The 16158-nt window shown below is 48.4% G+C and overlaps 1 protein-coding gene across 1 annotated transcript; it reads left to right on the plus strand.

Annotated features, from left to right (window-relative positions):
• Window positions 1-688: 688 nt before the first annotated feature.
• Window positions 689-14825, plus strand: LOC147414931 (serine/threonine-protein kinase PAK 3-like). Its single transcript, XM_086470693.1, has 14 exons — window positions 689-931; window positions 1086-1126; window positions 1715-1869; window positions 3440-3477; window positions 4399-4530; window positions 5509-5665; window positions 6712-6775; window positions 7714-7762; window positions 9297-9409; window positions 10112-10229; window positions 11087-11186; window positions 11605-11801; window positions 12932-13069; window positions 14673-14825. The coding sequence occupies exons 4-14, from the start codon at window positions 3460-3462 to the stop codon at window positions 14823-14825; spliced, it is 1239 nt and encodes a 412-aa protein (XP_086326819.1). The 5' UTR covers window positions 689-931; window positions 1086-1126; window positions 1715-1869; window positions 3440-3459.
• The last annotated feature ends 1333 nt before the right edge of the window (window positions 14826-16158 follow it).

Raw genomic sequence — 16158 nt, forward strand, 5'->3', positions numbered from 1 at the left:
CTCCTGGCTACTTCAGGCTGGTGTGACACCACCGCAAACCTGAGGCAATAGTGGCAGGTTGTTGCTTTTTAAGTCAGGCCCTTTTGCTGCTGCCCGTTGCGTCTGTCATTTGTCCAGCCCGGCCATAGACTTAGGGATCGGGTACAGGCACTGCTGCTACTCCTGTTGAGGCCAGGGAGAATTTGGTCGTTGGCCTCAACGGCAGCACAACTGGTCACTTAAGAAGTGGGTGCTGAATATGCCTTGGGTACGGGGGGCCGGAGGCGTCCCTCGGCTGAGCGGGTGGAAGGGAGCTGCCGGTTGTCCTCCTTCTCCATCGTCCCCATGCCCACTCATCGTAGCCCCCTGCCCGCCGCGCCGGGCCTCACGAGCAAGATGGCGGCCGCCCCCCTCCCGCCAGGACCGGCGGGCAGGGCGGGAGCGGGTGCAGGCGCCCTGCAGCAGTGACGGGTGCTCACGGCAGCGGGCGGCGCCGTCCCGCCCTGCCGCTGCCCCGCCGACCCGGGGGCCGTCCCCGGCATGAGCTTGGCCTTATTTCTAGCAGTAATCTTCTTCGCAGCAAAGTGCTACTAGAGAGGCTTCCGAATTCCACCAGAAGGCTTTTGCCGCCCCCTTTCTCCCCAGGATCCTGACCTGACAGGCTTGCTTTCTGTTCTGCTTTTGCAGGAGGCTGTGAGGGCTGCTGAAGATGTCCGATAGTCTCGATATTGAAGAGAAACCTCCAGCCCCACCGCTGAGAATGAACAGCAACAATCGCGATTCTTCAGCCCTAAACCACAGTTCCAAACCGCTCCCCATGGCCCCCGAGGAGAGGAACAAGAAAGCCAGGCTTCGCTCCATCTTCCCGGGAGGAGGGGATAAAAGTAAAGTATCAGCAGCGCGAACGGGCGTCTACGTCTCGGTTTGCTTCCTGTTGGTTGTGGGGCATCGCGTTTACCTTCTGCCCCCGTTTTCTGTTTTGGTTGCAGAACATGCTACAGCCCTTCCAAAGCCTTCTGTTCCGATTGCTCTAGTCACTCACTCGTAAGACATCCGAGAATTCATGCAAGGCTTTGGCACTCTCAGCCCGTTTCCCGAATCCCCAGTTTCCGCATCTTTACAGTAGCGAACCTAGAGAGCTACAGGAGCTCGAAAGAGAGACATCCTTAGCAGCGGTGGTAGGACTCAGTGTGAGGATTCTGAGAATTTCCATGCAGATTCTTAACCCTGCCGCGTTCCCTGGTGTGCTGAAAACGAATTGTACCAGGGTGGGGTTTCCCTTTTAATCCGACAGCAGGCGTCATTGCAGCAAGATGTGTTTGCGTTATTAAGCATTAAAAATCCAGTGTAAAGCTCCTAAAATGCACGGTGTTGTCCACAAGTATAGAACAGTCATGTTGTGTCTGCACTGAATCACCAGGAAAACCAGCTAAGTTTTAAATCATTATTCCATGGGAAGAGGAGAGTTGATTTAAAGATGAGTGTCATGGCCTTTTTTTCCCATCACAGTCATAACTTTCTTTTCTTTTTGAAGTTGGATCCTGGTTTTAGCTCTCTATTTTGGTAGAGAAGAGAATGATTGCATCTAATGTCTAAGCTCCTAATTTGAATTGTAAGGTGTCAATCAAAGTTTCTGAAAGTAATCTTACAGGTAGCACGGGATCTTGGTAAAGGTCTGTGAGGCTGCGGCTGTTCAGTATTCTAAATGCTGATTCTTTCCCGTTGACATCTACAGGGCATTCCAGAGCAGTGGGGCCAGGCTACTGCAGACCTCCAACATAACAAAACTGGAGCAGCAGAAGAAGCCACAAGCTGTCCTAGATGTTCTCAAACGTTCTGATTCCAAAGAGAGAGTTAACAACCAGAAGTAGCTGAGCTTTACGTCAGGAGGTAAGTCGACATCTCGCTGGGAAAAAGGGGGTGTCAGGCCCCGAGAGGAGCCAGACGGACGTTCGACGTTCAAGTGGTCAAGAAGCATCCTTAGGAAACTCATTGACTTTTCTCTGTCGCTTGTTTTTTGAACTAAGTTACTAGATGGAACAACCATGACCATTTTTAGTCAGAAGCATTAGTGGCCGAAGGTCACGTTTCCTTTTTGTCTTTGCATCCTTGTTCCTTCACAGTGTTCAGATGGGGGTACAGGGTGTGCTTGTTTTGTGCGTTTTCTGAGCTACTCTTGGATCCTTTGAGCAATAGGTTCCAGACTAAGAGGATTTTTTGGGGTACTTTGTGATTGAGCCCGTTTTTCAAGGATATCCTTCCATCAGCTGCCAAGCAGAGTTGGTTGCTATGCATGACATCACAAACCACCCTAGGCGGGCTGCTATTGTGATGTAACAGGACCGTTGCCTCAGAGGAGAGGGAAGGTGTCGGTGCCCAGAGCAGTCTCCGTAGCACACTCCTTCCGGGAGGGTGTGACGAGAGTGCTGTTTTGTCCCCTTGGTCGGGCCCAGTCTGCAGACTTGTCGTGTGGCGTTGCGAAGATGAAGAAGCAAGTCTGTGACGTGATTTTCCATGTCCTTTTGCCTTTGGCCCATTCTTTCTGTTATTTGCTAGACAAAGTCTGGCTGATGACAGATCTAGTAGGTAAGCAGAGGGTCTGATGAGGTGCAGGGTATCTGGCTTTTGCATCGGTGTGTTCTTTTGCTGTTCCGTAATCACGGAGTTGATTTTCAAGCAAAAATACCATTAAGTTACCAGTGGTCCAGAGGAGGCAACAAAGGTGATGAGGGGGCTGGAAGCACCTCCCCTGCGAGGACAGGCTGAGAGAGTTGGGCTTGTTCAGCCTGGAGAAGAGGAGGCTGCGGGGAGACCTCCTAGTGCCCTTCCAGTACTTAAAGGGGGGCTGCAGGAAAGGTGGGGAGGGACTCTTTGTCAGGGAGGGTAGTGACAGGACGAGGGGTAACGGTTCCTAACTGAAAGAGGGGAGATTTAGGTTAGAGATGAGGAAGAAATCCTTCCCTGGGAGAGTGGTGAGGCACTGGCACAGGTTGCCCAGAGCAGCTGTGGCTGCCTCCTCCCTGGCAGTGGTCAAGGCCAGGCTGGATGGGGCTTGGAGCAACCGGCTCTAGTGGAAGGTGTCCCTGCCCATGGCAGGGGTTTGGAGCTGGGTGGCCTTTAAGGTGCCTTCCAGCCCAAACCGTTCTACCAAAAAAGGCTGCGGTAGCTCTTGGGCAGAACAGAAGCATTGACTGTAATAGAGCAATTTGTGTTTTCTTCAGCAAGTTTCTGTTTGACTGGGGGCAAAAAAAGGGCCAAAAAATAGACCTAAGAAACTGTAGAAAAAGAATAACCTGGTATATTGTCCTGCTCTCTTGCTTGCAGTGTAAAATAACTATTGCTGCCAGAGGGCTGTTGTGGACGAAAAATGCGATCTGTTTGGATTTACGTGTTTTGTGGGACTCCCCACACCAGGCAGTTTTATAACAGCATCTGGTTAATTTTCCCTTGCCCATTGCAGATAAAAGCGCCCGTGCATACATGGAAGCCTGTTCTTCGGTAAGTGTGAAAGTTACCTTTTACTTGCCTAGCGTTTAGGAACTGTGGAGCGAGCTGTGAGCGTTGCCTTTTGTGACAGAGTGCCAGCCTTGAGAGGGTGGGCCCTTAAACTGGTGTTTAGAACGTCTGACATATCATTCCCGGCGTTGGCCAGATTAGCAGCCTGTTTCACCATTTCCCTTTAAAAGTTGGCTTTTATTCTCCAATGCCTGTAAGGGGAGGCTGGGTGAGCAGTCGGGATGCCTGCCTGGCAGCCCCGGGCAGGGCGGCGCGGTGCACCTTGCTGCTGAGAGGGCTGCATTCACTCTGGGCTCCGGGCGAAGAGTGGAGAGATCAATGTGTTCACTTCTGATTGGGTGAAGAGGAGGATGGTGCTGCAAAAGGAGCTGCTGAACAGGGAAATTCAGCGCTGTGGGAACAGGCAACACGATTACCCCTCGGGTGAATTAGTAGAGAGACAAACAGCCTTTCTCTCCAAAACGCGATTCCCACCAAGATGATGGAGGAGGCCTTGCACTTTGAAGTGTGTGAATTAACCTGGCCAGTGGACAGCTGTCAGCTTCTGGTTAACGTTACCGTTTCTGCGCACCCAATGCTAAAGCAATTCACCAGCGAGCAGATGTGGTTCCTAGTGATGTACTCGAGCATTACATTTGTGAAATTAGACTCTAACTAAGGCCGGGAATGATGTAGTTGTTTGTAGCAAACACAAACAGCACCAAGGCGAATGAACGAAACCGCCCAGTAATTTGTAACCTTTAAATCGTGTTGTGCCGTGTGGAACTTAGCACTGAGGCCTGTAGGACTACAGACGTGTCTAGATTGGTTGCTGGTGTCTGAGCAGACTAAAGTTTTGTGTGGTTCTCAAACCTCTGAAGTGCCAAAGTGGTGACTGTCACTCATGCTGCTGTCTGTCCACAGAGCACAAAACCAGCATCAGAACCCCCGCTAGCTCCCTCTGTTTCTGAGGCAGAGGATGAAGATGATGAAGAGGAGGAAGATGACAATGAACCTCCACCTGTTATTGCACCACGGCCTGAACATACAAAATCAGTAAGTCCCAGCTTTGGTTAGTGCTGCAGGGGGTGTAATTCAGAGCTGCGTGTTTCTGATCAGACAGCATTTGCCGCTGACGGATGGACGGGCTGGAGTCCTCCCGTGACCTAGGGCTTCACCTGAGTCACTGACGCCAGGAACATCTGCTTTGAACTTTTGCACGTAGAGATGAGTTTCCTGTGCTCCTGCTAGAGACCGTGTATTTCTCTTAGTATTGGCTAAGAGGTAGCATTCTGTCTGTTAATGCTGCTGGTGTAAAAGTGAGCAGCTTTGTCCAAAGTACTTGTCCAGGCTCTCTGGCATCAGTGGAGAGTGCGGTGATCAGACACAGTTCACACCCTTGCAGGATACATCAGAGAAACCGTCCCCTGGAGGTACCCGTCGCTCTCCACAGACTATATAAGTAGAGAAATGAGCAGCTCAGGCACACCCCTTAGCTTTTCCATGGCTGCAGTTTGGTGAGGAGAACCCTCCACAGCTCTGCCTTGTGCAGAGAAGGGAGGTCTGTGAAGGACCGGAACGCAGTTCCAAACGGCCACTCCCTAAGGCTTGAAATCCTGCTGAGAAGTCAGTTCCACCGCTGTGATCAGAAAAGGGAGATGCTTCCTGCTTCTATTCGGACACTTGGGTACCAACTAAAGCGTCGTTTTGTTACCCTTGAAAACACATGAGCATGGAGGAGCAAGGCTCTGGGGCCCTGGTTAGATCTATTTCTCTCTCCTTACAACGCAGTAAATTCATTGTTTCGGGCATCTTTCCGAAAATCAATGAAAATTGAAAATGAAACTGGCCATGAACTTGTGTAAAACCAGCCTTTCATGTTTGCCTGTTGAGTTTGAGAAGGGGACGGCAAAACCAGAAATTTTCTAAGAGCCCTGGATGGGGCAGACAGGATCTTCCTAAGGGTTTGCATGTAAAATAGGATCTCAGGGCATGTCTGCAAGCCACTTTTCTGACACAAAATACTTGTCACAGATCAACACACGCTCTGTCATTGAACCTGCCGCTGCACCAGCACCAGCTGAAGAAGCCACCACTCCTCAGCCTGAAAACTCAAACACTTCGTCCAGAAACACGGATGGGCAGCGAGAAAAATCCAAAATGACAGATGAGGAGATCCTAGAGAAACTGAGTACGTATTCTGTATTTCTTGTCTGATAAAGCTGTGTACGCTGTGTGCGCGTCTCGGGGTTATAGGTACTCAATGGTCATCCTCAGTTTAGTGTCACAGAGACTCGACTCCCTGCACAAACTGTTCCTGTGCTTAAGAGGAAGCAAGAGAGCACTCTGGGCATTGCTTCTGCCACCGAGGGTAGCTGTGACAGGGTTGGCTTTGCCTGAGCTGCCTTCTAGGCTAAAGGCAAAAGCAGAGTTTGTTTCTGGTTGAACAGAGAAGGCTGTGACCTAGTGAATGACCTGGTGAACTCCTGTGTGCTAATGGCCAAATGGAGCAGAATATTTAGGTTCCTCAGTTGTCTTTAGACTCCTGATTCTCACCCGTCCTTGGAGCAAAACACTTTGCGGAAGTCTGCTGGGGTTTTGGTTTGGGATTTTTTGGTGTGGTGTTTTTGTGTTGGGTTTTGGTTTGGGTTTTGTGGGTTTTTTAAACCCTTGGACAACTACAGCACTAAGCTGATTCTTTCAAGCCTCAAGGCGCTCCCCTGCCCCAGATACTCTATTGGTGTCATTTCTTCTCCTGCAGCTCCCATTAGTGATCCTGCCAAGGCCAGCAAAATTGTTTAACAGGGAGCGTACCAGGTGGTGGTGATGCCCCGTTGTCTTGCCATGCTGGCAGGCAGGATTCCAGAAGCCCAACTGCAATTAATCTTCAGAAGACTTCAGCCTTCTGTTGAGTCGCACAGACTATTTATTCCTAAGACAATGAAGGCTCTGTTGTTCCAGCGCTCATGAATGTTTCTAGACAGCAAACACTTGCATTGGTACTTGTTCTTTTCTGATATCTGGCTCCTGTGAATGTTTCTCCATGTTCTTGGTTTCCTGTCAAGGTAACTCTCCAAAGGTCTGTAGAAAATCAGGCTTCGGGGAGACTCTCTGTGTGCTGCGGAGCTGCTTGTGTTGTTGTCGTTGCCTACAAATGGCTCACAGCCCCAGAGAGTGGGGCTGCATTTCTGACCTGCTGGAAGGCGGAATCTCCATTGTTAATGTTGTTTCTTTCAGGGAGCATTGTGAGCGTGGGAGATCCTAAGAAGAAATACACTGGATTTGAAAAAATCGGGCAAGGGTAAGTCCAATCACAGTTACTTACACAGAAACACGGGCCAGGTATTTTGCTGGTGTAATACCAAGCGTGAAGTCAGGCAAGCTCCCAAGGTGTTCAGACACTGGTTTTAGACTCTCCTGTCTCTCCGTACTGATCAGAGTTCTTAACTGTGGTCAGAAGGCGTCATCAAAGAATACTTGATGCTGGCAGTGTCTTGTCTGCTGTGGCAAGGAGCAGGACCTGGAAGATCTCCTGTCCCTCAAGTTTGTGGCACCCGTTTGCTTATTTTCTTAGGAGAAATCATTTTTGTATGTCTCAAAATACTACGGCCACGCTAGAGAAAGGAGAAACAACTTTATTGCCTGAAAGAGCAGCTTGCAACCCGATAGTTGTCAGATAAATAACAGCTCTCAATAACATTTATTTCACATATTTTGCTTGAAAAAATATTCAGTGATCAGGCTTATAACTGCATAGTTATGCATGGTGTTGCCTGAGTTTTGCAGATAGATCCAAATAAGAGGTCTGAGAAGGCACAACTAGATTGTGTGTGTTACATTCTCTGGAAAGAAATCACACCCACCCATCCACCCATCAAGAAAAGGAAAAAAAAGAAAAAAAAAAAAAAAAAGAGAAGGAAAAAATAAAGCCCAAGAGAGCAAAACTGGAGAAAATGGGAAAAGAATTAAATGTATTATTTTCCCCGCCCTTCAGTTTTGAACTAAAATAATTTAGTATGAACATTGGAGATTAGCACCAGCCCTTTCTCTTCATGTTGGACATCAGTTTTCTCTTGGATAAAGGGGGCTGGTGGCCTGCTGCACTGTGCGCTGCTGGCTGAGGGAGTGCAGGAACCAAGGTGTTTTAGAAACACTAGAGGCAGCAGAGATCTCCTGTCAGGGCTTTCACTTACAGGGTCTAAACCACTGCTCATTTCTTCGCTGCTCTTTTGTCTCTAGGGCGTTTGGAACTGTTTATGTGGCACTCGACATTGCCACGGGACAAGAGGTAAGTGTCAACAGCCCCAGCAGATTTTGCAGGTGTTCAGTGCTTTTCCCCCCGGTGCGAACTGTGGCTGGGCTTTTGGATCGCCAGGAGACCTTTACTGCCAAGGCTGCTGTTCCTCTGAAGCACAGACTGGCACCAGCCTGCAACATAGCTCATGTGCTGTCTTCAGGTTTCTCGGGAAAGCTCTTTAAGGGCCATGTGGTTCTGTGCCTCAGGAACTGAGCGCTTGCTGCGCTCAGGACACGCTAGCTCTGTCTTAGTTACTGAATGTATTAGTGCATCCACTCGCCGCTGAAGGCTGCGGTCATTCAGTCCCAATTTACCTTAATCCCAGGTTCAGACAGTGATACTGTTTAGCATCTTTTCCATCATGTGTTCCATCTTCAAAGACCTAACTAAGGAGAGATCACTGCGTTTCAGACGCAGTTTTGTGTGTTAGTCGTCCTGAAGCTGGTTGGCCCGCACACTGACAAATGAGAAGACGTATATCAAGAGCAAAGGTCTCTCCAAAACAATACAGTCGTGTTTAGGTCCGGTGTCGGTGACAGCCCATGCCAGCCCGTGAACTGGTTGCAGGGAAGTGGGGGCCAGGGGCTTGAGAAGCAAATCATGATGAGGCAGAGGCGGGATGGCTACAGAGGTTCAGAGCAAAAGTGGTCATTTTAGTAATCAACAGACAAGGTGGTGTCTTAACGAATCCTGTTGTTCCTTGGGGCTACAGCTTAAGATTTCTGGTTGACCATTTCTGGCTGTCAGCAAATACCATCTGAATGTTACGGGTATTTCTCCTCCACCTGCAGTGCTGCACTTTATACCTGCTCTTAGGTGGAGTTCTACAAGGGATCTAAAAGCCCTAAGCTCTGCTTATAACCCTGGGTGTATCCATACGATACCATAGAACGGATTATTGGTTTTAAATGCGGAAAAGCATTGCAAATTTTAACTGTGTGAAAGAATGGTGTTCAGAGTTGCAAAATCAAAGTTCAAGACGTTAGGAGGTGCTAGAATCATATTTTCTTTGCGTAACCTTAAGGATCTTTTTAGTACTGCATTTGATAAGGGAGGTACGTTTGAGTTTGCTTTCAGTGATGCAGTCAAGAATAACAGCAGTTGCTAAAATAATGATCAAAAAAAATCACGTAATTGCTGAAGCATTACCAGCCGGTTTTATGTTTTTGCAGTAACAAAATCACTTCCTGCTTGCAAAATGTGCATGACTAGGAATAGTGGTGGTAAACTGAGGCAGTTGAAAAGAATGTAGGTCTAGAGAGGGCTGTTAGAGATTTGTGGCTGATAGTTTAAAGACCATTTTTACAGATTCACCAATCAAAATATACATGGCCACGTGTCCTGTAAGTAGCAGCCGAGCTAGCAGAGAAACAGGGTGTTGTAGTGTGAGTTGCTGACCTCTTATGTCTAGGAACAGGACAGCTTGGCAGAGCTCTGCTACGTCATTCCAAAAACGCTCCCTCCATGTTCTTTCTGATCTTGTGCAACCGACTGCTCAAATTAATGGTTTTCCATGTCCCTTTAGGTGGCCATAAAGCAAATGGATCTCCATCGAGAGCTTCGAAAGGAAGTACTTCTTCATGAAATCCTGATCATGAGGGAAAATAAGAACCCCAATATTGTTAACTATTTAGACAGGTAAGTAGTTCTGGTACAATCACATGAATGTTCCTTTACGTACTGCAAGCCAAAGATTAAAAACCCTTTTGGTCTCTGGCAGAAAATTGACCTCTTTTATTGTTTATCTGCTCATATAAAATTTATGGGAGAAGATTGTGTTTTGTCTGCATTAATCTTTTCTGGCATATATAGTTTGAAGGCAGTTTTCAAAAGCCCAGATCAGCCATATCTTACTAAAACAACAGCCTGTAAGTTCACTACCTTCGTGTTGTTTTGTGCTTGGGTTTTTTGTTGTCTCTGAGTGTATTTTATGTAAGGTTTTCCAGACTGTTGACCGATGTCTGTCCTCAGTGGTACACGCCCTCCTACGGTGGACAAGTATGAAAGTTGTGTTGCCTTGTTTCTGGAGCTGATCCTGGAATTGGTGTGTTAAGATGATGAACCAGTTGACGTGCTACCTCCTGGTTCAAGATTTATCTTTGCTGGTACTAAACTGCATTTTTCACTTGCTTGCCATCTAAGACACCTAATTTTTCACTTACCTGCCTTTCTTGTTTAGACCGGACAGTTTCTAGGTACGTATAGCCTAGAAGGAATGTCCAGTCCTTTTCGTCTGTCTTCATTTAGAAATGGCCTGGAAACCAAAACCAAGTGCAGTCTTTTTCCTGAGGTTATTTAACTCTGCCTGTTCACCTGAGTGCCATTGTTTTCTTCTTTCAGCTACCTGGTCGGCGATGAGCTCTGGGTGGTTATGGAATACTTGGCCGGAGGCTCTTTAACAAATGTTGTTACGGAGACCTCTATGGATGAATGGCAGATCGCAGCTGTCTGTAGGGAGGTAAGGGATCTAGCGTGTGCTTCCGCTTCCCTGGCCAGGATGGTATTTCTGAACAGGTGGTAAGAACAAGAGGGATTTCATCTTGAGAGCTTTGTTTCTGTGTTGCTTTTAGAATACGGAGAAGAAAGAGCACCTTAAGTGAACTCCCTGCCGGTATCACTGCGCTTACTATACCCTGTCATTACGCTCTTGAATACTGTTATTGTATTTTCTCTTTTTTTTTTTCTTTTTTTTTTAGTTTTACTCTTCTCAACTCTGCCTCTAAATTTAAACACGTGCCTGGAGCGTGTCTGTCCTGCATTCCTTGCCCATAAAAGCAAACATGCTGGTGGCAGAATTTTAAAATAACAGCAAAGAAAAATAGAGACACATTTGTCACAGTCCTCAGCTTAAAAGGATAGCATGCCACCCAAAAAGGTGTTTGCTCCTGAAAAAAGAGTGACATGCTATTTCCAAATCTGCTCTAGAGCCTCACAATAAACCCTCTGTCATACAACCGCCCACCCAACAGTGATCCACTTCATACCGAAGGGAGGGACTTTCTCATTTTGGCAAACAATGGTTTGTCGTACGGATGGAGATAGCACACTGAGTGCAGCAGCAGCCCTGCTGTCTGCGCTTTCAGGGGCTACTCTGTGACAGTAATGGACATTTCTCTTTCCAAACCTGTTACGCCTTCATTTAGAAAGTTATTATTTTAACAGTGTTGAAGGAGCAAGCTGTTCCTCTTGACAGCGCAATTTTCCGGCATTACTCACAATTCCTCTAGAAATTAAATCTTTTAGCAGCCTTTCCTTTCTTGTGTGATGAAATCAGGTCATCAGTTTTTACCCCCATGTTTCTTTGTTATCTATCAGTGCCTGCAAGCCCTGGATTTCCTTCACTCAAACGGAGTGATTCACAGAGACATCAAAAGTGGCAATATTCTTCTGGGAATGGATGGATCTGTCAAATTGAGTAGGTATTCTTGGTCAGACTGTGGCATGGGGCTGCTTTTGACTGACTGCCAGTTCCCCAAAAGCGATGCCTGTGGTAGTGCACTGACCACTGCTGCAAGCTGCGAGCCCAATTCCAACGTGCAGAGAGGGGTAGAAAGGAAAAAGGTGTTGTAAAGAGTGGCTTTGGTTTGTGTATGGCCCTTCCAGCAGGAGGGACGTCCAGTCTAAAGCTTCAAGTAAACAAAAGCCATTGCAGGAAACTTGAGGGGTTTTTTAATGGCCACTTCAGGATTTCCTTGGCTACAGCACTGAGTAAAGAGAGCACGGCCGCTTTTCCAGACAGATTCAACAACGTGTTCTCAGGCATGCAGTGGGGGTTTCTTTTGCTTGCTTTCATAATTCAAGCTGCCTTTAACCACACTTGTTTTTCTCCTCAGGTGATTTTGGCTTAAGTGCTTGGATCAGCCCTGAGCAGAGTAAACGGAGCACTATGGTCGGGACTCCTTACTGGATGGCACCAGAAGTGCTGTTAGGAGAAGCATACGGCCCCAAAGTGGACATCTGGTCACTTGGGATCACGGCAATAGAAATGGCAGAAGGAGAACCTCCTTACTATAATGAAGATCCTCTCGGGGTAAGGTGCACATCAAATCAGGTCCCACTGCCTTTCAAACCTATTCCATGTTTAGACCCCCATGTGACAAAATCCCAGTCACATCAGCTGGAAGTAGTTCCCCCAGGTCCCGCTTCTAAAACTGTCACCGGAGCATCTCAGCATACACTGTAGCTTTGGTTGTGTCAAGGGGAGAACCTCCAAAGAGCAGTGACATGTAGCCAGGTCAGGAATGTGCCACTTTGGCCTTCAACAGTGCTTGAAATGTCTCGTGCGATTTTTGAACTCTCTTTGAGCTGTATCTCTGAATGACAGAAATTTTTCAGCGGGCAGTTTCTGCAGTTGGGCAATTTTTGTGAAAAGCATTTGGACTGTATCTGCAGGCAGAGAAGTCTTTTCAAACTCGTTGCCCCTTTGCAGACACTGCAAACACTCATTGGTTATGAGTGCACCACACTGGATAAGGCTCGCCCGATGTTTTGCAAAATGACGCTCCAATTCCTGGGCCTGAGGTGTATCAGGAAGACTGGCTGATGTGGAATTTGGAGACTGCTGAAAGACAGAGTTGCAGGTGGCTCCTGTCTGCCCAGTTACGCGTTTTCTTCGTAATGTATTTGTGCATGCAGCTTAGATGTCGGTGTTGAAAATGAGGTTCCAATTTCTATTTCTTTATCCAAGGAATAAGCTGATGGATTTACTTTTTTTTCATCCGGTTACCATGTTTGTCTAGAACAGAGCAAAAAACTTGACTCCCTTTGTTTTATGGGAGCTGTACTTTAGGGAGCAGTGAGCACTGCAGAGATGCATGTTATGTAAAAATCCTTTGAAGGAATACAGCTAGACCAAATTCACTCTTTCAAATAGCCAGCAAAGCTGGTGTCAGTCGTTGGAGAAGCAAAATGCGCTTTTGCTGATGTAGTTGATACTCGCTAGGTCACCCCATGAAATCAGCTGTCAAGGCAAGATCATTGTGATGTTGGAGTAGCTGTGGCTGTATCCAGGTTTCTTTTGTAGGTACAGAAAAATCTTCTCTATACCCTCTGCCAGGGAAGAAACTGGTGCTGGAGTCTGGACCTTAAAAAATGGGCTCTGTATGAGCAGTTACGGATAAGAAAGAAACAGGTGGAGTCTCGTGTTTATTTTTTCTCTAGGTGATGGATTTGATTATTGAGGAAGGGACACCAGAGCTGCAGAACCCCGAGCGATTGTCTGCTTTGTTCCACGACTTTCTGAACTGCTGCCTGGAGGTGGATGTGGACAGGCGATGGTCTGCCAAGGAACTTCTGCAGGTAGAACGTGAAGCGGCTGCGAGTGAAAGAGCTGTACTGTGTAATGGTTTTCTCATCAGCTAAACTCGAAGGCATCAGAGGGAGCGCCCTTGTATTGGTCTCCAGTCTTGGTGCTTTTCAGATGAAAAATAAGTGGAATCACAGGCTGGTTTGGGCTGGAAGGGACCTTTCAAGGCCATCTAGTCCAAACTCCTGCAGGGAGCAGGGACATCTTCAGCTACATCAGGTTGCTCAGAGCCCCCTCCAACCTCACCTTCCATGTCTCCAGGGATGGGGCTTCTACCGCCTCTCTGGGCAGCCTGTGCCAGTGTTTCACCACCCTCAGTGTAAAAAATGTCTTCCTTGTATCTGGTCTGAATCTGCCCTCTTGTAGTTTGAAACCATCACCCCTTGTCCTGTTGCAACAGGCCCTGCTAAAGGGTCCCTCCCCACCTTTCTCACAGGCCCACTTTAAGCACTGGAAGGCCGCTAGAAGGTCTCCCCGGAGCCTTCTCTTCTCCAGGCTGAACAAGCCCAACTCGCTCAGCCTGTTCCATCCCTCTGATCGTTTCTGTGGCCCTATTTTGTATTTTGGTAGTATATTCAGTTTTACACGGTGGCAAAATAGCCAAAGTGCAGCGATACCAGGTGCAGAGGCCTGAAATGGGGTTGGGGACTAGTGTATACAGAGATGACCAGGGAGGAGCGCAGTGACATCAGTCACAGGCAAGCGGTCAGAGACTTGGCTGTGGGAAGGAAGGGGCTGTGGGTGCTCCCTGTGAGCATCAGAGAGGCCCTGGCTTGTCCATCCTGCCCCACTCTTAGAGGTTTCTGCTGCTGAGCCCCACTTTTAGAGGTTTCTGCCACCAAAACAGGAACGGCTGAGCAGGACATGTCACAACTCCTTCTGTCGCCTGGCAGAGTCGAGTAGATGAAAACTGCTGCAGGTTTAGGGCCAGTTTTGTGGGAGATAGGGAGTGGCGCCGTGTGCCACTTGGCTGTCCCTGCTGTGAAGGTGCCAGCCAGCGCAGGAGGGGCAGGGGATGGGGTGGTAGGCACTGCCATCCCTGCAACCCAGAGCTGAGTCCATCAGCGCTGTGTCCCTTGTCTCCCTGCTCTTTTGGTGCTGAACACCTGTACCTCAGTGGCCTTCAGAAGAGCACATGGGCCTAAATACCACTGCGATCAACGTTTCCTAGAGGTACTGGCCTTGCCTGAGGAACGGCTTGTGCCCCTCATCTCTTCTGGCAACGAAAATAGCCCATGTCTTCAGAAAACAGGAGCCTAAGTAAGCATTTGGAGTCTCCTGAAAGGAACAAGGCCCTGGGACAGCAAGCAGCATTCCCAGAGCGCTGGCAGGGCCAAAATGCCAGCAAGCTGAAGACACCTTGCTAAATGGATTAATCGAATGATGGGCCATGGTTGCCTGTGATAGCAAGGGACGGGACTAGAAGACGCAGGTGCAGATGGTCCCCTCGGTCCTATTTCTGCATGTTCCTGGTAACCAGCGGAATACTGCTTGAGCCTGTCAGTAACTGGGTTTGGAAAGTAACGGTTCCTTTCTTTTTTCTTTTTTCTTTTTTCTTTTTTCTTTTTTCTTTTTTTTTTTTTTTCCTTTGAGCAGCACCCATTTTTAACGTTAGCCAAGCCTCTCTTCAGCCTGACTCCTCTGATCATTGCAGCAAAGGAAGCAAATAAAAAAGAGCAGCTGCCAAAACCTGACGATGGCTTTCTCCCACCTCAGCTCAGTGCAGGACGGAGAAGAAAAACTTTGTAAAACCTCAACGCTTGTGCTGCAGGACGGATGGAAAGATGAAGAAACCAACAGTCACAGTCATTGTGGTAGGAGGGAGAAGAACCCAGTCCCTCGAGTAAAAATTTATTGTTTGTCGTCTTCCTGCTTCCTGGCTCCTTAATTTATGTTTAAGATGAAACAGGGCTTAAGACGGAGAGGTAATGACCGAAAATGCTTTGCTGCCTCAACCGTTTCCAAGGTAAAGCAAATGGAGTTGGACGATTCTCTTCCTTCTCACCCTGTGAATAAGCTGTACCTTCACTTTTAAATTGTCAGTTGTTTCGTAGAGACGGAAAGTCCCTTTTATGGTTGGGCTTTTTTGGTAAGGTTTGGAATTGGAGAAGGGTCTCCTTCATTCATCAACTCCAGACTGCACTGCCTTTTCAGTACAGCCTACTTGCTGGTATGTGCCCAGTCATGGTCCTTCTGGAGGAGGAAGAAATTAAATTGCATTTCCAATCAAACATGGATCGGGAGTGGGGCAGGCAAGACCTCCTGTTGAGAATCAGGCTTTCAGCTGTGAATGCATCGTGTTTCGGTTCTTGACCATTTGATTTGCATAACTAATTGTAATCTGTTTGCCTGGATGAGAGTCTTTAGTACAACGAAAAAGCAGAAAGGTCAGTCCGTGTGCTCAGAAAGGGCTCGTCTGATGCAAAGCTGCAAGAGAAAGAGGAGGTGAGAGCGGGCCCAGCCTTGCCTGGTGCTGAGCGCCAGCAGAGCCCTTGTGGAGCACAGAGCAGCCTCAGCATCCGCAGAGCCAGGCGGGAAGAAGGCGCTCGTGGAGGCAAGCAGCAGCAGACCGGCCCTGAATCGGTGAGCTTGGCCTGGAGAGGGCGTTACCACCTCCATCTTGTGCACAACCTGCAGGAGCGCGGGGTCTGTCATCTGAAGTCCCTGCTTGCGTTGAGGGCTCCTGGCTACTTCAGGCTGGTGTGACACCACCGCAAACCTGAGGCAATAGTGGCAGGTTGTTGCTTTTTAAGTCAGGCCCTTTTGCTGCTGCCCGTTGCGTCTGTCATTTGTCCAGCCCGGCCATAGACTTAGGGATCGGGTACAGGCACTGCTGCTACTCCTGTTGAGGCCAGGGAGAATTTGGTCGTTGGCCTCAACGGCAGCACAACTGGTCACTTAAGAAGTGGGTGCTGAATATGCCTTGGGTACGGGGGGCCGGAGGCGTCCCTCGGCTGAGCGGGTGGAAGGGAGCTGCCGGTTGTCCTCCTTCTCCATCGTCCCCATGCCCACTCATCGTAGCCCCCTGCCCGCCGCGCCGGGCCTCACGAGCAAGATGGCGGCCGCCCCCCTCCCGCCAGGA

This window comes from Leptosomus discolor, chromosome 9, assembly GCF_034619465.1.
Source record: "Leptosomus discolor isolate bLepDis1 chromosome 9, bLepDis1.hap2, whole genome shotgun sequence".
NCBI classification, from domain to species: Eukaryota; Metazoa; Chordata; class Aves; order Leptosomiformes; family Leptosomidae; genus Leptosomus; species Leptosomus discolor.